The 27,133-nt window shown below is 40.1% G+C and overlaps 1 protein-coding gene across 4 annotated transcripts in view; it reads right to left on the bottom strand.

The window, feature by feature from the left end:
- LOC138748705 (E3 ubiquitin-protein ligase MARCHF11-like) overlaps positions 1-23,910 on the bottom strand; it is a 45,335-nt gene extending 21,425 nt beyond the window's left edge. For all 4 annotated transcript variants that reach the window (XR_011348224.1, XM_069909340.1, XM_069909361.1 and 1 more), the window contains exons 1-2: positions 23,333-23,910; positions 21,086-21,241 (exon numbers count right to left, since the gene is read on the bottom strand). Coding sequence is in view for 3 of the 4 variants with exons in the window: in XM_069909340.1 (XP_069765441.1) it covers positions 21,086-21,241; positions 23,333-23,629 (453 nt within the window). In the remaining variant the exon portion in view is untranslated. The remainder of the gene's footprint in view (positions 1-21,085; positions 21,242-23,332) is intronic.
- Positions 23,911-27,133: the final 3,223 nt, after the last annotated feature.

The following is a 27,133-nucleotide window of genomic DNA, read 5'->3' as shown; positions in this document are numbered from 1 at the left end:
GAAGTAGTAGGACTCCCATCATGTGGTCTTGCGAACCACAAGATCGATCTTGGGGGGAATTTTTAAATAAAATATTTTTAATTTTCAATTTAAAAAAATTAGACATATAGCAAGGTAACAGGCCTTTTAGGCCCACGAGTCTATGCTGTCCACTTATACCCATCTCATGGCCCATCCCTTCGCAAGCAAAGATGAACATGGTGTCTTGTAGCTCTTCTGTCCTCACAGAATGTTTGCTCTGTTTTCCATGGAGCTTTAGGCACCATGTGCCAGGGCAAGGACTTAGAGGCGAGTGCTTGCCCAGGACAAACACCTCCCTCTGGGTCCCACGCCACTGGGCTTGGTGGAGTGCGAGGCATGACGCGGGATTGCCCTGCAATGGTTTGTTACAAGACCATTATCATCGGCCATTGTCCTTATGGATCCTTCTCCCACGAGTTTGCTGCTGCAGACTGCTAGGGAACCTTTTGCGTGGTCTGTCATGGCTGCCAGCCTCTGCTGCCAGATTGACATGTGCTATTTTCCCATAGCTGGGGCCCTTTCCATGTACTGACAGCTGGACTAGCCGAGCCCAGGGATTTGAAGTCAGAATTACCTTCTCCTAGCCTTTGCCTGAAGAGAAAAAATCAGCAAGGCAGCAGGTGGACTTATACCCAACTGACCTATAAACCCCGGTACATTTTCTTTGAAGGGCAGGAGCAAACTGGAAGAAACTGATACGGAGAACATACAAACTCATTACAGACAGCGTGGGATTCAAACCCCAGTCCTGATTGCTGGCGCTGTAACAGCGTTGCGCTAACTACTGCACTAACTGTACTGGTCTGGGCGAGAATGGGAAGTAAACTGCTGAGGACTGCACTATTTTGCAAGTTACACCAGAACACACATCGACAATGGACCAATGGCCTTGCAGGAAACCATGGACAACAAAATAATACAAGAATGTAAAATCAGATATATACAAAAATAAAATCATAGATGCAGATTTAAATGTGTATCTAATTACATCCACTTATCTCCCATCTTGTAATCTGGATTCACCTGAAGAATTAACTTGTTTTTCTCCCATTAGTACTTAATTGAAAGTTCAAGTTTATAGCAATCTTATCATACAACCTGAGGAAACAGTACATCTCCAAACCACTGTACACAGTCACTCACAGTAAATCCTACACACAAACAACACATATATATGTAGCGATCTAATATAAATAATTTGCAGATTTCTAGGATTGTTCAACAGTTTCACTGCCTGCAGGAAGAAGCTGTTTCCCAGCCTGGTAGTTCTGGCTTTTATGCTCCTGCACCTCTTCCTTTACAGTAGTATTTCAAAGATACTGCAGGCTGAATGACAAGGGTCATCAATGATGCTCTGAGGCTTCTAAGTATCCTCCATAGAGGGAAGGGAGACCAAGAGATCTTCTCAGGAATTTTAATCACCCTCTGTACTGACACCAATCTGATGCTTTGCATCAACTATACCACGCTCTGATACAACCAACCAGGACACTCTCTATTGTGCTCCTCTCGAACTTCGTTAGGATGACAGCCAGTAGCCTTGCCTTCTGCAACTTTTGGAAGTGTAGACGCTGCTGTGCCTTCGTAACTAATGAGGTGTTGTGAGTCCAAGTTAGGTCTTCCTTTAAATGGCCCCCAAGGAATTTTGTGCTCTCTACTTTCTTTTCAACAGAGCCAGAGCAATGTAGTGGACAGTGGTCCTTCATCCTCCTGAGGTCCACAATCATCTCCTTTGTCTTGTCCACGTTGGGACTCAGGTTGTTGCTCTTGTACCACTATACAAGCCTTTTAATCTCCTCTGTGCAATGCCAATGAGGCCCACCATCATTGCATCATCTGCAGTCTTGATGATTCTATTACTGCAAAGTCTGTGTAGGTTTTATTATTCTATTGCTAATTTAGCCAAGTAAAAATGTTCTTTTTTATTTATCTTAAATACCACATGTTATCTTAAATACCATACATCATCTTTAAATTTACATTTTAAATAAATTTAGGCAGAGAGCACAGTAACAGGTCCTTTCAGCCCATGCCACCAAAATATACCAATTAACCTACAAACCCATATGTTTTTGAAGGATGGGAGGAAACTGGAGCTAACTTCACTTTCATTTTACCCCACCCTTTGATTAGCTAGTTCTCCTGTAACTCATGCATTTTACTCATAATTCTCTATGGTTCCTAATTTGGTGTTGTTGCCTTCCCTACCTGCCAAGACTGTGCAAGTTAAAGAAATCATGAAAATACTACCCAAGCCATAAAACATTGCTCAGAAACATCATTCCTGAAATTCCACAGGCATTTTAATTATCTTCCAAAATAACTTTGATATTTGGCAGAACATATGAAGAGAAAATTGTTCCTATCCTGTCATCTGTAGGGACAAACTATAATTGACAACAGTACATGATAATGTAATAGGTAAGTGACCAAATTTCAAAGTTCCTGTTCAGATTTGAGAGTTATTGTCAGAGTACACACATGACATCACATACAACCCTGATTTTATTTTCCTGCAGGCGAGGCAGAATTACCACTTACTGGAAGCTCAAAAAAAAACTGACTCAATATACACATGTAAACAAATAAAGAAATGTAAACAAATTGTGCAATACAGAGGGGAAAAAAATCAATGAAGTGCAAAAGTAAGACTCTTCATACAAGTCCCTGATTGAGTTTGTTGTTGAGGAGTCAGATGGTGAAGGGGTAACAGCTGTTGGTGAACCTGGGGTTGCAAGGCTTGTGGCATCGATACCTCTTTCCTTATGGTATCATCAAGAACAGAGTGTGTGCTCATTGATGTGGATCCTTGCTGATTGCTGCTGCTCTCTGATGGCAGCATTCCCTGAAGATATTCTCAATGGTGGGGAGAGTTTTGCCAGTGATGTCCTGGATTGTGCCCACTAACATTTGCAAGGCTTTCCACTCAAGGGTATTGATATTCTTATACTAGATTGTGATGAAGCTCATAAGAACACTTTCCTCTTACGACAGAGAAATAATTTTACGAGTGGCTATTAGAAATGCACAACAGAGAAAATCACCCTTGATGATTCAAAATAATCGAGTTTTCTTCTATGCGGATTTGAGTCAAGAAGTTATGTTCCAACGACGGGAATTCAATCCTGCTAAAGAGTTGTTGTGGAAGAAAGGTTACAAGGCAACCTTTAGATATCCAGCTGTTTTGGTTTTTCAAGATGGTTGCCAACCAAAGTTCTTCGATTCTCCAAAGGAAGCTATAGCATTTGCTCAAGAGCTGCCAATTACTCAGTTTCAACAGAGACATAGTCCACCGCGATCTCTAAGGAGACAAGAGATAGAAGAAAAGAGCCGTGCTCCAAGAAGGAATGGTTGTAATGGTGACTCGGCAGTTGGAGCTGATTAAAAGAAGAGTTGTCCTTTTTTTTTTCTAATGCTTTTTTTTAAAAAAAAAGGGATATTAAATAATGATGATGTTAGTTTAAGATGAAGTGAGAGTTGGGGGAGAGAACTGGATAGGCACTATTTCCTGAAAGTCATCTGCTACGTGTGAGTTATCTCACACCCATTTTTTTTTTGGGAGTTACCGCATTGCGTGGTTTAGATGGGAGGGGGTATTTTTAAACCTCCTACCCGTTTTTTTTTTCCTTTTTTTTGTATTATTAGATTAAAGAGTGAAGGGTTTTTTTTTGTGTTTATAAAAAAAAGCATAAGAAAGTATTTGATTGTTTAAAAAACTAAAAATTGATGTGGTTTTTTTTGTAAAGTTTATTCAGTAGATAAGGAATATTTGAAATTTAAATGTGAATGGGATGGATAAGTTTTTTTTAAATATTTTTTCTTTAACTTTAAGGTGAAAGGAGTGGTAATTTTGGTGTATATTATTTTGCTATTTTAGTTATAGAACGAAGGGAATAATGGTGAAAGTTATAAATTGAATTGTACAATTCTTAATGAGGCTTGAATTTTGTTTGTGGTTTATGCTCCATTTGTTGAAGATATAGATTTCGTTGTAGATGTGTTTTTATTATTTGGATATCTGAATTTTAACGTAATGATTGGGGATATTTAAATGTGGTATTGGAGCTTTTATTGGATAATTATTCAAGAGTAAAAGGGAAAAATGGTGGAAGAGTACTAAAATTGAATTGTACAATGCTTAATGAGGTTTGAATTTTGTTTTAAGATGGTGGTTTATGTGACTAATATGATGATAGATGTGAAGTTAGTTGATATTTGGTGAAGGTTTATCTCTATAGAGAAAGTTTTTTTTCATCTTTTTTTTCTCATGCTACAATTTTTTTTAAGAATTGATTATTGTTTAAGAATATTTGATAGACAATGTTACTAACTTTACTAATTTTTTATATTAAGTTTGAGTTAAATATATGTTTCATCTTAACTCCGTTTGTTAAATATATGCATTTAAGTTTGATTTAAATATGTTTTTTTAAGACTGATATCTTAGTATTAATTACTTTTCTTTTGTTAATCGGTTATGTTTTTGTTTTTTTTTGTAAGTGGGTTTTTTTCTCACATATATTATTAACTTTATTAATTCTTCACTCTTTATTTGGGGGGGAAAGGGGGGGTTGGACTAATTTGAGTTGGGTTATTAATGTGTAATAATTATTGGGGAGGGTATAGTTTATTTAGATTACTGATACTGTATTGTAATTTTATTATTTTATTCTTAATTTTTTTTTAAATGTAATCCTATATGTTATTCATGTTATAAAATCTTAAATAAAGTTTAAAAAATAAAGAACACTTTCCTCCACACATCTGTAAAAATTTGTCAGGGTTTCTGTTGTCATACCAAATCTTCACAAGCTCCTAAGAAAGTAGAGGTGCTGATGTGCTTTCTTCATGATGCCATTTGTGTGTTGAACTCCAGAATAAGCATCTCCATTTACCATTATATTGTTTTGCCTGCAGGCAGAATTACTCATGGGAATGTTAAAATAATGTATTCCATTTACACTGCTCAAAATTGTTAACCTTGTTTAATGTGAGCATCTTCCATTCCTTTAGCGTTTCTGTTGCCAGCTATTATTGCAGGTACTGCATCAGTGTTCTTCCATTCACCCATAATTCCTCCTGTCTGTCTATATTCCTGTTGCTTTTTTGCTTCATAAGTTTCTTCCATTGCAACTTCAGCAGGCTACTCCAGGTTTGAAGAGATTCTACTAACCTCTTCCAAAAGATTCAGCAAAGTCTCCCATGAAACAATAGGGGTCTCAATCTTTTTATCAATATTAGTTATCTTCTACCATCATGGCCCAACATGACCTAAAAGTGGGAATTTGTCCTGTGACAGATTATGTTGTGTTTGTATTGTATATAGATAGGTTTTTGGGAGATAAATTGGGGCAGGTTTTTTTTTTAAGTGTAGGTCACATACAAACACTTTAAAACAGATCTTATTTAAAATACTGGAGCACTGCTCATGCTAGACATGTCACCTCCAGAGCCTTTGCAAAAGCTTTGGAGAGTGCCCAAGAGACTTCACTAAGGGATTGTTGTTTACAAAAAGGCAACAGGTGAAAGAACTTGTCGGAACCACAGACTATTTGGACTAGAACTTGCTGTTCTAGGAGGGTCATGTGGTTTTGCAAGCAGAGAGAATAAAACAGGCTTTCTCTATGTGAGAAAGAGAGAGACACACAGAGATCAGTTCTACAGTTTTACAGTCAGCCGCAGCAACTGGGACTGGAATAGGACAAGCTGGCAAGCTTGTGGAAAACCCTATTTGGAATATGGGTTGTGAGTGCTTAGTTCAGCCTGGTCAAAGCCCTTGTGGTTCATTCAAGAGGAGAGGACTGGCTGCCTAATGTTTCATTTGAAATAAGAGAAACAAAAAAGAACTCTGTGATGACCTGAAAGAAAGAGGTTATCATCTGGAGAACCCTGAGGGGGCAAATTTCTTTGGCAAGACACTGAAGTGGCTGATTAAAAAGAAATTAGTTGTGCATGTCCAGCATACAACAAAACTCTTTCTGAAAACCGACAAGAACCATCCTGAGCAGTAACCATTTACCTTTCAAGCACCAAAGCCTGGTGAACTTTATAAATGTTAAATTCTGTGCAGAGTATAAGAATTCCCTGCAACCAGTGAACTTGGAAGAATGAGAAGTGAGATTGGATTGTGAACCAAAGATCTTTTCTGAACTTGCACACACATTATTAGAATTAGATGGTTAAGTTAGGTTAGTTAAGTCAATAGTGATAAGTTAAAGTGTGATTTTGATTTCATGTTTAAAGATACTTAAAAGCAACTTTTGTTTATGTAACCATTTGTCTTGGTGAATATCTATTGCTGCTGGATTTTGGGGTCCTCTGGGCTCGTAACAGTCCAGACTGGTTATGTTTCTATGTAGCAAACATAAATCTGCTTTTTGCAGTTCTGCTATTGTTAACTTGCCCTTCTCAGTTGTCCTAATCCTCAACAGCAAAAGGGTTATGCTGTTGTTGGCCAGAACAAGCCCCACCCATAAAAAAACAGAAAAGGACAAATAACCAGAAAACCACCCTCTTTGGTATTGAGAAATATTAAGTAACCCTTCCCAATGAGCACAGTTCAGGCAAGGGTGGATGGAGAGCTTTGAGTTGCTGTGTTCACATGGGTATCCTGAACTTTGCGGCAAAAAAAAATCAACCACACAAAATCCAGTCTTAATGGGGCAATAATTTAATTTTAATTCTTGTTGAAATGTGCCAAATATTTGAAGTATATATTTTTTTCCTTCAGTGACAATGAACACCAGAACTGTTGTCCGTCATATTCTTGATGGTCAATGTTGATCAGAAACTTAAAAGAAGAAGTATGATTTCTTTGACAGTAATAGTATGCCTGAGGCTGGATAGTTTGCAATTAGATCTCTTGATTTCATAAAGAATTTCCTTCATTTACAAAATTCTTTTCAAGGTTACTTCAAAGAGTTCCCTGTTTGCTTTGTTCAGTGGAATTCCAAGCCTAATAAAAGAAATGTACTTGATTCCCTTCCTCAAGTGCAGCTGCCAACCCGGTGCGGTGCAAAGCCTGAATTTGTTCAACACAAAGCATCATGCTTTATCGCTATCCATCAATTGCCTTAAAGGGCTGTGACTGCCCAGTGCACCATTCATAGTGAATGGCAGAACCTTGTACAGGTTTCATGAGCAGCACAAAGGAAGACCACAACTTCAAACACCAGTAGGCAGAAGAACCAATTCAGACATCACTTGCATACTCCACCCTTCTCACAGTAACTAACTATTCTAGGACTTAATACCCCCTTGCACAGAATTATATACTGCTGTTCTTTTGTGGCTTTTTACCTGTACTGAGGGATCCTCTTCATCATAAGCAGGAAGATGGCTCCCCACCACCCTCAATGGTAATTACCAATTAGTAAAATTCACTGACCATCCAGCAACACTCACAGCTCTAGATTTACTAAAACTAGAGCAGATTTACAATAACATTCTGCTGATAACCTCCTGTAAATACAAGCACAAAGCCATGGAACATCTGGCCAGTAAAGATGCATGCATCAGGATGCTCTTTATCGACTACATTTCAGCATTTAACACCATCATATCCTCAAAACTGATCAGCAAACACTAAGACCTGGCACTCAATGCCTCACTGTGTACTTGGATCACCTCCAGGACAGTCAATGAGGATTGGTAAAAACAACTCCTCCACAATCTCCATCAGTATCAGAGCGCTATCAGACTGTGTTCTTAGACCCCTGCTCTACTCACAATACACCTATGACTGCATAGCTTGGTTTGACAATAATACTATCTCCAAATTTGCTGACGATACCAAGGTAGTGGGTTATATAAAGAAAGGTGATGAGTCAGCAGATAGGAGGAAGATAGAAACCTTGGCTGAATGGAGCATCAGTAACAACCTTGCACTCAATGTCACCAAAACTAAGGAGCTGATTGTTGCCTTCAGGAATTAAAAACCAATCCAGTGATCATTGGGGGGTATCAGAGGGTGAGCAAATTTAAGTTCTTGGGATTCATTACCTTGGAGATTTTTCTTGGACCAAATGTACTAATGGCATTGTGAACAAAGCATGTCAGCACCTCTACTTCCTTAGGAGTTTGTGGAGGCCAGAAACCCTGGCAAATTTTTACAGATGTGTAGAAAGTATGTGTAGATGTGTACAAAGTATGCTGACCGACTGAATAACGGTCTGGAATGGGGACACCAATACCCCTGAGCGTAAAGCCCTCCAAAAGGTGGACACAGCCCAGAACATCACAGACAAAACCCTCCCCGCTATTGATACATCTATGAGGAACGCTGATGTTGGAGAGCAGCAGCAATCATCAAAGACCCAACACCACCCAGCACACACACTGTTCTCTCTGCTGCCATCGGGAAAGAGGTGTAGGTGCCACAAGATTCACACCACCAGGTTTACCCCTCCACCATCAACAAACTCAAAGACTCATTTAAGGACTCTTTCTTGTGCACTTAATTGATTTTTTTTGTTCTCTCTGTATTGCATAGTTTGTTTACATTCATTCTCTGTTTACAGTTGTTTGTTTACATTGTACAGTTTACTTTTTGCACTATCAATTAGAGGTAATTCTGCCAGGCCCACAGGAAAAAGGAATCTCAGGGTTGTATGTGATGTCATGTTTCTACTCTGACAATCAATCTGAAATCTGACCTCCATTTTAGAACTGAAGTAGGATCTTGCCTTTCACTATATTGCTGGCATTTGAGCTTACCATGTTTCCATTGAATGTCTACTGGTCTTTTGTACCTGGTGATTCTTGACATGCAAATCTATTTTACTCTCATTGATCATGGTGTGACAGCATTCAAGTTGGCATTGTGAACATCAAATGGAGAGATGGGTGGCACCTTTTTCATTGTCTTGCTGGTGAGCAGCCTGAATCTGTTCAAGGATAAATTCATCCAGAATAGGAAAGACAGAGCATGTGGTGTCATTGCCTCACAACACCTGAGACAATGACTTTTTGGTTCCTATCATTGTGAAATTTGTATGTGCTCCCTGAAACTACGATTTTCTTCAAGCTGCTCTGGTTTCTTTCCACTGAAAAAGGCAAACAATGCATTGGTGAATGGTAGAGTCTGTAGGGAACAATACAAATATGAGGACTTTTTTTTTAAATAAATCGGATTAATGAGGAACTACCTATTTTTGGTTGCTATCAATGTTGATTCGGTGGGGTGAAAGGCTGGTTTCCATGCTGTATTCTATGATTCTAAAAAGGGCATGGACATGTGATAATAGTTCAAGGGAATTGTAGAGCTCGTCAAAAGAATCAAAGACTTGTTGATCCAAACCAAGGCTTTTATTAGCAAAAGATAGGAGCTCTTCACAGGTGGCCGACCAGTCCGGAATGATCCGACCTGGCTAGGGACACAACCCTTTAAGGCCCAGACAGTAGACGTGGCTAAGCTCTCAGCCAATCGCTGTAAGCACAGTCTAGATACTGTAACTATATACACTGATGATAGATCTGTACTATCACAGGAATAAACTTATGTCACCTGTACCCTGCAAAGAAGAGTGTGCAGCAGGATGGGGAAATGGGATGAGGTGGATAGGATATGACCGCATCTCCACTTTTCATAGTCTCTGCATCAACATCATTCATGGTCCCATTGGTGACAACTCCATAACTGTCACTTCCTTTTACCCCTGCAGCCATTTAATCAATGGAAAAGGTGTGGCCACCACAATAGACTGCCCTGACAGCAACTATTCCACAATCACTGACAAAACAATGAATAACGTGTTATTTTGATGTAGTGTTGTTGCTGCCAGAATTAAATAATAGCAAATGTACACAGCTGTGAGATATTGTGTGAAAGCTATCAACGTAATGAACAGCAGAAGTTGTAATTGATAGTTGTTGGTAGCCAAATAATGGAGGTTTCATGTGTGGGACAATGTGTTGACTTAAAGGCAAAATTGTTGGTAGGTGGATTTGTTGATATGTTAGTTGGCTTTGAAATCATGGAAATTAAAATATGACAATTATTTTACTGAAAAGTCACTATTGGCAGTAGCCATCTACCAGTGGAGTTAGCTCTTTGCCACTCAGTCAACCCACATTCATTTTCCTCATCCTCTATTAAACTTCTAATCTTTACATCTTTCCTAATCCCAGTTTGTAGCCTTTCCCTCTTCATCCCAGCTCATTCATTTATTGTCACATATTTTGTACAGTGAGAAGGGTTCTATCACAGTCTAGAAAGTCAACACTTTGTATATCGCTGTACAAAGTATAAAAGAACACAAATACAGAGAACAGTGTTTCAGGTAAAAATATCAGTTAGTGCATAGCAAGGGCAGCATGAGTCCTTTGACCATAAGACAGAGGAGCAGAAATAGGCTATCAGCCCATCGAATCTCTCTTGCCATTTAATCAGGAGCTGATCTAAAGATACAAATATGATTGATATTAATAGATGGCATAATGAGATGAAATATTGTTTAATAATGGAAAAAATTATGTATGTTTCATGTGATAATTATAATTTTTTTATTAATAAGTGGTTGTTATACTCAGAATATTTACATTTCAATTTACATTGATTAGATTTTAATATGTATATTTAACTTTTTCTTTAATATTCTTTCTTTCTTTATGGCTCTCCTTAGGAGAGCTGGCTGAAGGGGGGGGGAGTGGTTCTTTTCTTTTTTTCTATATATAAAAAAAAGTTCATGATTATGTTTAATTGCTGCATATGTCATATATTATTTGTTTTTTGAATGAATAAATAAAGTTTAAAAAAAAATCAGGAGCTGATCCATTTTCCCATTCAGCCCCACTACCCGGCCTTCTCCCCATAACCTTTGGTGCCCTGCTAATCAAGAACCTATCAATCTCTGCCTTAAATATATCCAATGACCTGGCTTCCACAACCGCTTGTGGCAACAAATTCCACAGATTTACCACTGTTACAAGCCCAGAGGACCCAAAACCCAACAGCAATAAAAATTCACCAAGACAAATGGTTACTTAAACAAAAGTTGCTTTTAATTTTCTTTAAACATAAAAACAGGATCAAACTTTAACTTATTACTATTTTAACTTAACCCATCTTAACCCCCTTATAATTCTAAGCGCACGTGTATGTAATATGTATATGTTCAGTAAAGTTCTTGGAGTCACAGTCCAATCTCACTTCTTTAAGTTCACCGGTATCAAGCAATTCTTATATTGTGCACAGAATTTAACATTTGTGAATTTTCACCAAGCTCTGGTGCTTAAAGTTAAATGGTTACTGCTCAGGAAGGTTCTTGCTGGTTTCAGAGAGAGATTTGTTGTTCGTTGGACACACACAAACGGACTTACTTCCATCAGTCACTTCAGTGTCTTGCTGAAGAAACTTGCCCCATCATGGGTTTTCTAAATGATAATCTCTTCTTCCAGGTCACCACAGAGTTCCTCTTGTTTCCTTCATTTCAGTTGAAACACTCTAGCCAGCCATTTCCTCTTGTAAGGACCACAAAGGTTTTCACCAGGCTGAACTCAGAACTCACAACCCACCTTCAAAATGGGGTAGTGTTCCATTTGCAAACAGTTGTAAGATTTCACAAAAGAGATCCCATTTAAATTCCAGAGCTTTGCTCAAGCCTGACATCTGGCACCAAGTGTCTTTGCAAAGACAATAAAAACTGCTTTGGGAAAGAACTTCAACAGTTTTTATTGTCTTTGCAAAGGCACTTGGTGCCAGATGTCAGGCTTGAGCAAAGCTCTGGTATTTTAAATAGGAACATAGGAAGTAGGAACAGGAGTAGGCCAAAAATGGCCCATCGAGCCTGCTCTGCCATTCAATATGATCATGGCTGATCTAATTTAATGAGATTAAATGAGATCTCTTTTGTGAAGTGGTACCATCTGTTTGTGGTGACCTACACTAAAACCCCCACAATCTATCTCTTTTAAAATTATATATAATATAAACTGTCACACCATACACTGGCTGAAGAAATGATTATGCACCCCTGTTCTAAGCAGATGCCCTTTAATCCTGAAGTTATGCCCTCTTGTCCTAGACTCTCCCACCATGATGAACATCTACTCTCTCCACACCTTTCAACATTTGAAATGTTTCAATGAAATCCCCCCTCATTCTCCTAAATTTGTTTTATTGGTGTGTGATTTCACATTCTTGAACCTTCCTTCTGATGAGAGGAATAAAAAGGGAGTTCAGTATGTTTTTTTAGCAGCAAGAGATTCAGATGGAGGGAAGAGAAGTTTGTGTGATATTCTGAACTGCATTCACCACCTTCTGAAGCTTCTGTCAATTTTAGGTGAAACAGCTCCCATACCATACTGGGACACATTCATCTAGGATGCTTTGGATGATGCACCTGTAGAAGTTGTTAAGGAACATGCCAAATTTACTAAGCCTCCTAAAGAATGCAATGGTGGCTTTCTTGAAAATCCTATCAACATGGTTGATCCCGATCAGATAACTGGAATTGTTTCCTCCAAGAGCTTGAACCTACTGTCTCCATTTCAATATCATTGACAGGGAGTGGGTTGAAGGCTAGGAACAGCTCCTTTGTCTTATGAACACTGAGAAAGAGGCTGTTATCTTGGCAGCATGCCACTAGACTCTCAATTTCCTTCCTGTGTTCCATCTCATTGCTATTTAATAATTGGCCTACAACAGTGGTGTCATCAACAAATTTAAAGATAAAGTAAAACACAATCTGTTGGAAGATCTAGGGGGGTTGAGCAGCATCGGTAGGAGAAAAACTATTGTCAAAGTTTTGGCCGGAACCTTTCATTCTTGATTCCCTTGATTTTCCTTTTACTTATTCTTTCCACAGATGCAGTCAATGAACAGTAGATCATCGCTGGTGTCTTCACCATGTTCCTGAGCTAAGTGGAAGGCCAGAGTGATGGCATTGACTGTTGTCCTGTTAAGACAGCAACCAATTTGAAGTGAGACTAAAATTTATGTGATTCATGATCAGCCTTTCAAAACACTTTATGATAATAAGTGTGCATTTATTTGATACTGGTATAAGGGGGGGGGGGGCGGGTCATCATGAAACAGGGTAGGAAATATGCAGGGAGAGAGTGAAGATATCTGTGAAAACTCCCACCAATTGATCTGTACACTCTCAGGACATATCCAGGGAATTTTTCTGGTCCAGTCACTTTTCTACTTCTCCCTCCTTCTGTATTTTACTGCACTACCTTGAGATAATCTTTTGGGCCTAAGATCCAACTGGCTGCACAGAACTATGTGAAAGCTGTTAGCTGTTGTTCTTTCCACTCCCCAAAACAATTGTTCAAGAAATGCTGAAGGAATGCTAGAAAAATATTTTCCACGCATTTTGTGTATACTACAATAAATTCCTCGGATGCCCCCCAAAGTTCTTCAACATGGTTATCCAACTGCACGAAAACCAACAAGGTCAGGTCAGATACAGCAATGAGCTCTCTGATCCCTTCTCCATTAACAATGGCGTGAAGCAAGGCTGCGTTCTCGCACCAACCCTCTTTTCAAGCTTCTTCAGCATGATGCTGAACCAAGCCATGAAAGACCTCAAAAATGAAGACGCTGTTTACGTCCGGTACCACACGGATGGCAGTCTCTTCAATCTGAGGCACCTGCAAGCTCACACCAAGACACAAGAGCAACTTGTCCGTGAACTACTCTTTGCAGGCGATGCCGCTTTAGTTGCCCATTCAGAGCCAGCTCTTCAGCGCTTGACGTCCTGTTTTGCGGAAACTGCCAAAATGTTTTGCCTGGAAGTTAGCATGAAGAAAACTGAGGTCCTCAATCAGCCAGCTCCCCACCATGACTACCAGCCCCCCCACATCTCCATCGGGCACACAAAACTCAAAACGGTGAACCAGTTTACCTATCTTGGCTGCACCATTTCATCGGATGCAAGGATCGACAACGAGATAGACAACAGACTCGCCAAGGCAAATAGCGCCTTTGGAAGACTACACAAAAGAGTCTGGAAAAACAACCAACTAAAAAACCTCACAAAGATAAGCGTATACAGAGGCGTTGTCATACCCACACTCCTGTTCGGCTCCGAATCATGGGTCCTCTACCGGCATCATGTACGGCTCCTAGAACGCTTCCACCAGCGTTGTCTCCGCTCCATCCTCAACATTCATTGGAGCGACTTCATCCCTAACATCGAAGTACTCAAGATGGCAGAGGCCGACAGCATCGAATCCACGCTGTTGAAGATACAACTGCGCTGGGTAGGTCATGTCTCCAGAATGGAGGACCATCGCCTCCCCAAGATCGTGTTATACGGTGAGCTCTCCACTGGCCATCGTGTCAGAGGTGCACCAAAGAAGAGGTACAAGGACTGCCTAAAGAAATCTCTTGGTGCCTGCCCCATTGACCACCGCCAGTGGGCTGATATCACCTCAAACCGTGCATCTTGGCGCCTCACAGTTCAGCGGGCAGCAACCTCCTTTGAAGAAGACCGCAGAGCCCACCTCACTGACAAAAGACAAAGGAGGAAAAACTCAACACCCAACCCCAACCAACCAATTTTCCCCTGCAACCGTGTCTGCCTGTCCCGCATCGGACTTGTCAGCCACAAACGAGCCTGCAGCTGACGTGGACATTTACCCCTCCATAAATCTTCATCCGCGAAGCCAAGCCAAAGAAGAAGAAGAATACATTTTATCTCGACTCTTGATCTTGAAGTAACTAAGGTTGAAAATTAAACATTTCAGAAAACATCCTCCAGAAAGGATAGGCAAAATGCAAAAAAGAGGTAGCCACTGAATACAAGAGCAGTAAAGACAAAGGATCTTAGCACAGAAAATGAAGTAGTAGAATCTGTTTGGGTTAAACTAAGAACCAGGCCATGGCAGCAAATAATATTGGGTGAGAGACTAAATGGTGTTGGCATTCAGGGAGACCTCAATATCCTTACATATGAACTACTGAGTCAATATGGAGGTACAGCAAACAATTAGGAATATTGATCTTTATTGCAAGAGGATTTATTTATAAGAGTGGTGACATCTTCCTGAAATTCTATCAGGTCTTGTGAGACAGCACTTGAAATTTGTGCACACACTTTGCTTCTCACATTGGGATATACAAATGCAACCAAGGCTCACCACATGCATTCCTGGAAATAAAGAGGATGGGTGTGAATTATGCCATAAGATAAGTAAAAAAATTAAGCCTTGCTCTCTCGAGTTAGATGACTGCATTGAAAATGTAAAACTTTCTTTTAAAAAGAGCTTGGTAGAAGAGATGCCAAGATAAGATTTCTCCTGGCTGGAGTGTTTGGAACCAGACATCAACCATTCTGTAATGAAATTATTATTATTATTTTTTTTTAAAGTAATCTAGGCAACAGTTAATCTTTGGAATTCTCCAGCTAAGAGGACAGCATACACTTGGTCATCAAGTGTATTCAAGGCAGAGATCAGCAGATTTTTGAATATTAAGGAAATCAAGTGATATGGCATGAGTACAGAAAAGAGGTAGAGAAAAAGATTAGTCATATTCTTATTGATTAGCAGAGCTGGCATGAGAACCTGATTCTATTTATGTTCTTTGAGTATTTATGCATAGGAAGTTTCCATACAAATCATATCATCTTCACCATAGCGAGTCTTGTTAAAAATATAAGATGCAAGAGTTTGGCATCCTGTTCCACCATTCAAATCAGATAACAGCTCATCTGGCTATGGACTCAGCTCCACCAACCTACTTCCCCCCCCCCCCCCAGAATCCTTAATTCCACCACTCTGCAAAAAAATCTGTCTTAAATTTAATGAGGTAGCATCATTGGCCAGAGAATTCCAGATTCTCAATTCTCTAGGAACAGCAGCTCTGTCTAAAATGGTCTAATCCAAAACTATTCCCCCATATCTTGAGGCTACAGCACCTAGTTTTAATTTCACCTACCAATGGAAACAACTTTCGTGCCTCTCTTCCATCTATCTCTTTCATAATTTTATCTTTCCAAGATTGCATTTTATTCTGAATTCCAGTGAGTTCCAGGTGACTCAATCTCCCCTCACAGGCAAACCTGTTCATCTATGGAATCAACCTGGCAAACCTCCTCCGCACTGCCTCCAAAGTCAGTACATTTTTTTCCTCATTAGATGACCAGAATTATACGCAGAACCCCAGATGTGGCCTCACCAGGACCCTGTACAGTTGCAGCAGAAGAACCTCTCTGCTTTAAATTCAATCCTTCCAGCAATGGCCAACATTCCATTGGCCTTCTTGATTACCTGCTGCAAATGCAAACCAACCTTTTGTAATTCATGCACTAGCACTCCCTCTCAATGCTGAAATAGTCCTCCATTTAAATAATAATCTGATCTTCAATTTTTCCTTCTAAAATGGATGACCACCTTTGTCAAAGTTCAAAGTTAAAATCTATGGTCAGAGTACATAAATAACATCACAGACAAACCTAGATTCTTTCCTCTCAGGCCAGCCTTATCAATTTCTCTACCACTAACTGAAAATTGTACTAATCAGGAACTGTTAATGAACTATGTAAATACAAATGTAAATATAAACACAGTAATAAGTAACTAGCACACAAGACCTTAAATTTCTAAATGAGTATAGTTATTCGTTATGGTTCAAGAGTCTGATAGCTGATGGATAGTAACTATTCTTGTGTCTCCTTCCTGATGGCAGCAGCAACACTTTTCTCCAAGGCCAATGCTCCAAATAGATATGGTCAATGGTGGCTTTACCTCTGATGCACCAGACAATTTTTTTTGCTCTCAGTTATTGGTGCTCCCGTACCAGGCCATGAAACAGCCAATCAGCACACTTTCCACCACATAGCTTGACACTTGCAAAGGCTTTTGATGACATACCGAGTCCCTGGAGACTCCGGATGAAGTAGAGACGCTGTCATGCTCATCTGCCAGATCTTTGCTTACTCACTCAACATCTCTCTTCATCCTCTGCACAATTCACTTTTCCACTCAAGTCAGTTTCATCTGCAAATTTAGGTACACTACTCTCGCCCCTCCCCACCTCCAAATCATTAAAGTTTATTGTGAACAATTGCGGCCCTAGCACCGACCCCTGCAGCCCTACACTCACCACTGACGCCAATCAGAAAAACACCCATTTAAATTTCAATGTTCCTTTTTTAATCATGTACAGAAATACACCAATTTTTGTTTGTCCATAAAGGCACACAACTCTTTGCCTTCTATTGATTAGCCAATCCTCCTTCCACGTTATACTTTTCCCCCAACTCATGCATCCTCATTTTATGGATGTCTTTTATGCGGCACCTTATCAGACACCTTCTGCAAATCCAAATACACATCATCTGCCTATTCCCCTCGATCAACTGTGCTAATTAACCTCACTAAACTCCTCAAAGAACTCTGGTAAATTTGTGAAACAAGACCTGTCCTGCCTGAATCCATGCTGTAGAACAATGTCATTCCATTTGCCTTGCTATTTCTCTCCTAATGAAAACTTAAAGCTTTTTTTTTAAATGTTGCATTAACTGGCCTATCGCTACCTTGCTTTTGGCTATATCCTATTTTAAACAGCAGGTAACATTTGCTGACTTCCCATCCATCAGGACTTGCCCAGATTGTAGAGAATTTTGGTAAATTATAACAACAGCCTCTACTATAACTTCCTCCATTTCTTTTTGTAGTTTAGGAGGCATTCCATCAGGATCATGGGACTAGCTTGCTCTGCAGTATGTCTTTAGTGAGAGCAATGGTATTGACCTCCTCATCTCCCATCATATTCATAACATCTTTTTTGGCATGATGGACACCATGAAAACCAAAAAGAAATCAAGTTTAAGAAAGGCAAATGTTGGGAGATAATAAAGACATGGATGGGGATTTCAGCTGCAGGAGCTGAGACGGAGTCAGGTGAAATTACATGTGGAAGTGGTATTGACATTGTTTCAGACTTGTATTCAGAAGTTAATCTCTGAAACAATAATAACACCAAAATTTCAAATAGCCCATCCTATCAGGGAAGAAGTGCAAATATGAAATGGAGTCTTGAGCGGGATTGTAAACAACAGCCTTGATCTTCAAAGAATAAATAGAGTTGCAACTGAATGATGAATCCCTGTCTAAGGTACTGTAATCACAGAGTGTTTGGAGAGCAGGACCCCTCTGACCAGAAATTCTTTTAATTGTATACATGATCACCTAATATCATTATCCAATTTAAATGGTAATAATTTATCACAGCAGTCTAGTCCAGTGACACAGATCTCAGGAATTAGCTTAATTGATATATTTTTTTATCCACCATGTTTCTATGGTTGATTCCAGGTTTAATCATTTTTCTGAACATCTTGGTTAACATAAAGAATTGTGTAACAAAGCAGATGTAAACAAGTGTTAGCTTTGGCATATAATTAAAGTTCCCCTGCTATACCATTTAATTCCGCCTTTTGTAACTTGATACATATTCCTACACATATTCATATTTGTAGCAGCAACCACATTCCCAGGCTATTAAATTGGTTGTCCATGGAAAATATCTTTAACAGCCCTATGGGTTGAATACCACAAAACAGAATTCTTAATTTATAGCTTATTAATAAAGTAAAACCCTGTGCACACATTACACTCGTGATCAGTAGGAGCATCAAATGCTCTGTTACAATTGTGGAAATGTCTGACATCATCAGCTTCAGTTAATATTGAAATGTAATACATTATTCAGTTTGTTGCATTACTTAATTAAAGTGAAAGCAGAACAGTGAGAATACTAAAAGTCAATGTCACTTTTTATTTGTCAATTCAGATATATTATTAAATGTATAGATGCAGAGGTAAAGAAACAAGCAGAGGTTGTGTGGGGAAGATATCATAATCTATCATCACCGGAAATATAATCGAAGTTCTTTGTCACTGAATCACAGACGTAAATGTTTTCAATATAAAATGTTAGAGGTCAGTTCCTTAAAAAATAAATTTTATAAATAGGTTCATATTCTCCCTTGGTACCATACAATATTGATTCAAATTGAATTCTTTATTTTACTATGAGGTTTATTGTGCCATCAATGAACAATTAAATATTTAATCACATATTTATCCATATTGGAGCATACTGGTTATGTTGCTAGACTAGTAATCCAGAGGCTGGTCTAACGATTCAATAAAACAAATGCAAATCTTAACATAGTAGTTGGGGAGATTATGAGCATAGTAAGAAACATTAATTATTAAGACTGCTGATCATTTAAAAATATAACACAAATTGCACTGGTAATAGAAGACAGAATTATGCAAATGAATACTTTGCCTTTTCATTCTCACTCAATCTTCTTTTCTCAAAATTCATTTGTCTATTTACAATAATGCTTGCTACCCATTATTTGACTGGGTTGTAATGGTTTATTTCACTTCAAAATATGACTATCCAAATTTTAATTACAATAAATAGCTCATTTTAATAACAATGACATTCCCTTGTCTAGAACTGTACAACTTAAGTTTAATCTTGGTCATATTATGAGCCCCCATTTCATTTAGTGACTGTCACTTTAAGGGTTTGCACAGGCTGCGATCATTCGTGACTGTGGAGAGAAATGAGTGGGAACAATCAGGTACAGACTGTGCTCAAAGATGATCCTCTGGAGGAAGAGAGAGAATACTTATTGCTTTATTCAGGGGCAGGTGGGGAGATAGACATGAGATAAGCTTTTCAAGGAATAGCTCACTTGGTGATCAACAGCCATCTCATGAACACTGTGCTGAAGTGACTCTATGAAATGGACAATTTGGCACATTCTCCCTGTCAGGGGAATTATTGAACCCCACCGTGACCAAAGGAAAGGTCACTTTGAAGGAGATTTATTGAACACACTGTGACCAAAAGAAAGGTCACTTCATGTCAGGGGTTTGGGAAGCATAGTGAATGTCACATGTTTTGTTTACCCTACACAAGGACAAGGGGAGTTGTGACAACCATTCATCCGAGAGGATATTTCTCGGCAAGCAACTCAACAAGAATTCGATAGTTTCCAGCAGTCCGGTCACTCTGTCTCTCTGTCTCTCCCCCCTTCTTTGTGATTACTTCTGTGCATCAGTTTAAGAGTCTGCATTTCAACACAGGATGTTGAAGACATTGGACTGATTTTCCAGAATTGTGCCTGAGCTGTAATGATTTGGACGCACGCACAGTTGGAGTGAGGTTAATTAAGGTGTTATATTATTAGTAGTTATTAACAAATATATTGTTTTAAAATAAAAACAAGTCTCTTGGTGAATTTCTATTTCTGCTGGTCTACGATGTAACAGTAGAATACTTAACAGCAGAAAATCAAACTGGTTTTCATTAGCTCAAGTTAACAAAAATGGCATTTAACATGGTGGAGTTTAACAACCCATTGTTTCAGTTAATGAACAGTACCTGGAACATAGAAGAGGCCTTTGCTACAATTAAAACTCAGAACATATTGCTGTCTGTGGGATTCAAGATGGAGGAATGGGTAATGTGATTGCAATTTTTAAATGTGATATTTTATATCAACACACATGAATAAAGCATTACAAGTTAAGATGTTGATTAATATTTACAATAATTATATCTGCTAACTGTGATAAATTGATAACCTCAGTAACAATAGACTTTAGTACCAGATTGGTACTAAAGTCTTAATGGAAAGAAATCTGTCATTACCTAGTCAGGTCCATATATCATTTTGAAATTATAGCAGTGATGACATTAACTCCCCCTCCTCCTAAAATGGCTTAGTATGTCACTTGGTTCAAGGGCAATTAGGATGCCAGAGAATACCACGTCCCACAAGTGAATATCGTATATTTAAAAAAACGTTGCCTAATACAATTCTGTTGCCTGGAACTCATCATGAACAGTACAAAATGCAATTGTTTGAGGTTTTCACAAACATTTATGTCGTATATGTAGGTTTGTACTTTATATTTTGAATTGTTAGTTCAGTAATGATGTTGCTTGAACCTTTAATGGTGCTCTGACATAACTAACAAGTGCATAGAAAATCTTTTACAGTGACCAAGCCCTTTTTGGCTTAATATTCAGTGCACAGTATTGTCAATCTATTGCATTAATTAAAAGTATTTGATGACTCTTTACCTGGCATGGTCTTTTCAACCTTATTGCTACCACATGGTATCTGTAACAGCAAATCTCACAGCTCCATGATCCTCTTTCACTAATCCACTTCAAAAGGCATGGCTGATGAGAGTAGCGTACTGAGCCATCACATCGGCAGGGACTCAGCAATTCACCCTTGGGGTACAAAAGGATAAAAACTTTTATTGAAGGGGTACTAAATGGCAATATAATTAACATCAGCCAATATAAATAGTACAGATAACCCCTTATAAAAAGCATGTCTTTAGGTATCATTTGATTGTGAAAGTTGACTTAATTTTGTTCTCATCTAGTTTTAAAGACCTGTGAAGAGAAAACTGGAAACTTCTCATTGGATATATTTCATTTTGTTATTTGTCTTTTAAATTGACATTCAACTTCTGGTGCATTGTTAGATGATAGGAATCTAAAATAAGAACAGAGACTTCTGGAAATACTTAGCATGTCAGATAGAGATAGAAATAGATTTAATGTTTCCAGTCAGTAAGCTTTCATCAGGATTGTTCTAATGAAATCTCATCCACACAAAATATCATCTCTGATTCTGTTTCACCATAATGTTGCCTGGCTTAATGAGGGATCTGGGAACACAAATACATAATTCTTTGAAAGTGACACCACAGGTTGATAGGTTCATAAAGAGAGCTTTTGGCACATTAACCTCCATTAATCAAAATTTGGACAGGTTTAGAGAGATACGGGTCAAATGCAGAATGGTATGAGTAGCACTATTACAAAAAATTAATATTATTTATGCAGCCAGCAAAATTGCACCCACCTTTCCCACACTCAACACACATTTGATTGCACTAGAAGTTTCATGGACAGAGCACATATGGACAATATTTATCATGGTCCATTACTTCCATTCAACAGTGAACTTACACCATATTTATCCAATTAAAATGTTTTCCTCACTGGTTAATTAAGCTTCTTCCTTATTGTAGCTTCATTGCTCCTGCATTTTGTTTCTAGTCTCTTATTTTTTTAAAATTTTTCATGTATTCTATAACATGCTCCAAATAAAGTATCTCCTTTCATATTCCCAACAGATTCTACTTTTGTGTAATTTCATCCATTGAAAGTTTTCTTTTGTTAGCACTGCTCAATTTTTCTTGTTCTATCTTTCTCGATATTCAATAAGTCAAGGCTTCATACATTTAGTTTTGCCCAAGCCCCTCATTGTGGTCAGCCTGTCTGCGCCATAACTTATCACTCAATTACAAGAAAAACTCTTGAGCATATTAGGTCGATATATGGATGGAAGCAAGTTATGTCTGGAAGCATTTACATCTGTTGTTTTATTTTCTTTTAAGTAGAAAATCATTATATAAACAAAACCTAAAACTATACTTTATCGGAAACTACTATTTAATTTAATATTGTAAGGACTATGAAAAAAAAAGCCATATATGTTTCATTATAAGATGTTGCTGGAGGCAATGATTTATGCAACTCTAAAAGGCAAATCACTATCCCCTCCGCCTCCCCCAGCTAGCCTTCGTAATGGGATTTTCCAAAAATTTCACAAGTTCGATTAAACACAATGAACGCTGCACATGAAGGTTAAATAAATGTAAATGAGCGTTCTTGTTTTGAGAATCCCATTGGCTATCAATCGTCATAATCAGTTTGATTAATGTGGTTTTTATATATAAATAAGCGCAGTACGGGGTTCCCTTGCATTCTGAAAATGGCAACAACAAAAAATGACCCTAACTACGTAGTTGCTTTAATTTTTTATATTTTTCACACTATGAACCATACTGACCAAAATACACACAAACATTTCCCTCTTAAATATACACAGTGTCATTTTCTCCCCTCCCCACCCACTCAACGTTCAACATACATGATACATTAAAGTTGCTTTATTGATGGAATGACTGAACTTGCCGGTGATGCCGCCTTGCAATCTTTCAGTGAGGCCAGCACTTGGCGCGGCGCTGAGCCTCGGGACAGGGTGGCGCTGACCAGAGTGCTGAAAGCGACCAACTTGCCGTGCGGAGCGCATCCAGGGACACGGGGTGCCAGAAACCACGGGTCGGGTATTAACAGGGCAGCACCCCAACTACCGCACAGGCCATGGAATACTCCAGTGCAGCCTTGTATTCATTCAGTAATGATTTCATGAATGAAGTGCACTTTGGATGGGAAGTGCACGCCAATGTCCCCCGTGGGATGTCCAGCCGCCGCCGTCCCCGCACTTGCCCCGCTGCACCTTACCTGCTCCGAGCCCTGGAAGCAGATCCTGCAGGTGGGAGTGATGCCCCCGTTGCGGCCGCTGCCGTGGCTGCTGCATACGGATTCGGCGTCGTTCGGAGTGCCGGCTGCAGCAGGGCTCGGGTCCTTCTCTTCCCCGCCGCCCGCTCGCGCCGACCCCTCCTCCTCATCCGTGGAACCGGCCGCCCGCGACCCTCCGTCGAGAGCGCCCCCATCCGGGCTGGGGCATGGGCTCCGGGCGGCGGGCTCCGATGGCCCGCTGCCGTTTCTCTCGTCCAGCTGCTGCAGTCGCTTGGTCATGGCGTCGGACCGGAGGACGAGGAAGGGGGAGGGGAGGCGGCGAGCAGGAACCACGAGCCCTGCGAGCGGGGGTTACTCAGGAGAAAGGCGGGACCGTGACTTTTGCCTCCCAGGAAGCACTTACAGGCTGCAGTGGGGGCCACGGGGGAGGGGAGGAGGCTGGGGACAAGGCGGTTGGAATGGACAGTTCGCCTCGCCGCAAACTCCCGGTTCAGATCATCACAGCCGCGGCGCGCGAAGGCGGCGTCACACTGGAGCTTCGCGCTCCCGAACCCGCCGGGGCTCGAGCGGAGACTTAGCGCTAGCCGGGTTACCATTGTTTCGTCACGGAGGGGGGTGACCGGGCTCGCGAGACCCGCCGCCCGAGCATCGGACCCCAGACCCCACCCTCCTCTTCCCCCTTTCCCATGACCCCCTCCCTCTTCTCTCCCTGCTCTCCCATGGTCCCCACCCTCCTCTCTCCCTTTTTCCCATGACCCCACCCTCCTCTTCCTTTTCCCCATGACCCCCCTCCCCTCTTCCTTTTCCCCATGACCCCCCTCCCCTCTTCCTTTTCCCCATGACCCCCACCCTCCTCTCCTTTTCCCCATGACCTCCCCCATCCCCCTCTTCCCCCTTTCCCATGACTCCCCTCTTCTCTCCCATGGTCTTCTTCTCCCACCTCTCTATTACCCCAATAGATCCCAAACAGGCCCTTTGGCCTATGTGTATGTTGAAAATGACCAAACCAAATTTGCAGCTTGAACCTGATAAATATCTCTCCTCCCTGACTTGCCCATAAACCCTTACCCTCCTCTCCCCTCCATCCACTTCACTCCCATAACTCTTCATAAACTCCATCCTCCTTTCCCCAACATGTTTGCATAATCTGAAGAATTTTTTTTTCTTATTGGTTATTAACACAAAAGTGCTGGAGAAACTCAGCAGTGTCCATAGGAGGCAAAGATATATAGCCAGTTTTTGGCCTGAGCCCTTTATCAAGGTATGAGCAAAAAGCAGGGAGAGGAGCCAACAGTTAAGAAACCATAGGTGGACATGAATAGAAAGGCAGGAGAGAAAAGATGAGAATTGATTGAGAAGGGAATAGCTCTGTGAATAGCAAATTGGAGGAAAGGAGATGGGGGGTAGGAAAGAGAACTTTGAGGCTCTGGCCTAAAATGTTAGCTCGATATCTCTGGCTCCTGTGGACATTGAGGGACCTGCTGAGTTTTGCCAGTACTGTGTATTAACTACATTTACAGTGTCTGCATACTTTCTTGCTTCATTTCATTATCAGCCTTGAATGGGTGAGGCCTAAATCTGAAAGTATGCTCCCCTAATGTCCTCAACAGAGAAACTATCCCCTCAACATCCATCAAGTTTCCTCAATCCTCATAAAAGCTTATAGTCTGCAATAACATCACCTCTCCTTCAAATGAGTGTCTTCCTAACCTGCTTAACCCCTCTTCACACATCAGGGCCTTAGGGCCTTGCTCTCTAGAATCTTCTCTGCACTGCCTCTACATCTTTCTTTACACTTGGAGTTGTAGCCATTGCTGTTTAGTTGAGCTCTGTCTTATTCACAGATCACAGTTCAATCTGTTATTTGCCTGAGTGGGCAAGGTACTGGTGAGGAAATGGAGGCTGCAGGATTTGAATGGGCAGAGAAGTAGTAAATGAAATACAATGTCTGAATGTGTTTGGTCATGCACTTCGGTAGAGAAAAAAACTGGCAGACCATTTTCTAAATGGGGAGAAAATTCCCAGATGCAAAGGGACCTCGGAGTCCTCGTGCAGGATAGCCTGAAGGAAAACTTGTAGGTTGAGCTGGTAGCGAAGGCAAATTCAATGCTGGCATTCATTCAAGAGGAATAAAATATAAGAGCAGTGATATGATGTTGAAGCTTTACAAGGAACTTGTGAGACCTCACTTGGAATATGAGCAGTTTTAGGCTCATTTAAGAAGAATGTCCTGATTTTGGAGAAGGTTCAGTGAAGGTTCACAAGAATGATTCTGGGAATCAGAATCATTGGCTCTTGGCCTGTACTCATTGGAACTTAGAATGAGGGGGATCTCACTGAAACATTTTGAATGTTGAAAGTCATGGACAGAGTAGATGTAGAAGGGTTGTTTCCTATGATGGGAGAATCTAGGACTAGATGACACAACTTTAGGATTGAAAGCTTTCTGCTTAGAACAGATAGAGGAATTTCTTTAGCCAGAGGATGGTAAATTTGCCACACGCAGTTGTGGACGCTGTCATTGGGCGTATTTGAGGCAGAGATTCATAGGTTGTTGATTAGCCAGGGCATCAAAGCTTATGGGGAGGCCAGGAAGTGGGGCTGAGTGGGAAAACAGATTAGCTCATGGTTAAATGGTGGGGTAGGCTCAAGGGCTGAATAGCCTATTTCTGCTTGTCTTATATTCTGATGTGTTACAAGAACACTCAACTGTTCCCACAAAGGGAAAAGAAAGCAAATAGAGATTGTGTGAACATATTGCAGAACAACCCCATTCAGTCAATAAAGCTAATCCCAATCCTCCAATTTTATATCACTTTAATTTGTTGATCTATTTCCACCCCTATATTTGGCCTGTTACTAATGGGGTTTGCATCTCATCTTTTTGACTAAGCCCTCAGCTTTTAACATTGAATTCAACAATTTCAGAGTACCAAACTACCCAGTTTGCATCCCAGAACTGCTCAGATCTGCTAAAAGGTTATAAATCTGAAACCGTATAGATTTCTTTCTTTGCAGGTACTACTTTGAATACTTCCAAAATTATTTGCTTTATTTCAGATTCCCAACATCTAGCGTTTGGATGCTCAGCGGGAAGAAATTGGGCACAAAGTTAAATTATCCTGGATGACAGAGAGTAACAGGAGCAGAATTGGACGCAAAAGGATCTGGGTCATCTTTACGATGAATGTGCAATCCCTCACTTTATCAAATACCAAAATGGTCTAAACACCCTTTGCTACTTGAAAAGACACCCAACCAGTGAACAGTCCACTATACCCTTTGTTCTCACGTGGAACTACTTCACCAATTTGCTCTCTATCAATTTCCAAGGACCCAAGCAATGCTCACCTTTTTCTGGGAAACATGAAGCTATCTTTGTTTCAATCCTACCCAGTCCCTCTCCCCCACCACCTTTGCCAGTACACAACTGACTACAGTAGTGCTGCTGTTTGCACTAGTGCAGAGTGAATTTTGCTGCCCATTTCCACCCTGCTCTCCATAATTCATTTAACCTGCCTTCTCTGTCCATATTGGATTGGTCTCTCCAACAGCAATTCATCCATCTGTGATATTTGCTCAGTTTTTTTTCTCTCTCCATTAACATGTTCTGTCCCACTAGGTATATTCCATTGTCCTACAATTTGACATTTTAAAATTTCCTTTGTAGATTTGCCCTTTAACAGTCCTCATCTCAGAGCTTTTATTCACTTTTTATGTTTAACTGTCCACATTAACCTATCAACTAGCTCTCCATAACATCCTATCAGCAACCCTGACCTG

Source organism: Narcine bancroftii, chromosome 1 (assembly GCF_036971445.1).
Source record: "Narcine bancroftii isolate sNarBan1 chromosome 1, sNarBan1.hap1, whole genome shotgun sequence".
In the NCBI taxonomy this organism is placed as follows: Eukaryota; Metazoa; Chordata; class Chondrichthyes; order Torpediniformes; family Narcinidae; genus Narcine; species Narcine bancroftii.
This window is presented reverse-complemented; position numbering and strand designations above follow the sequence as displayed.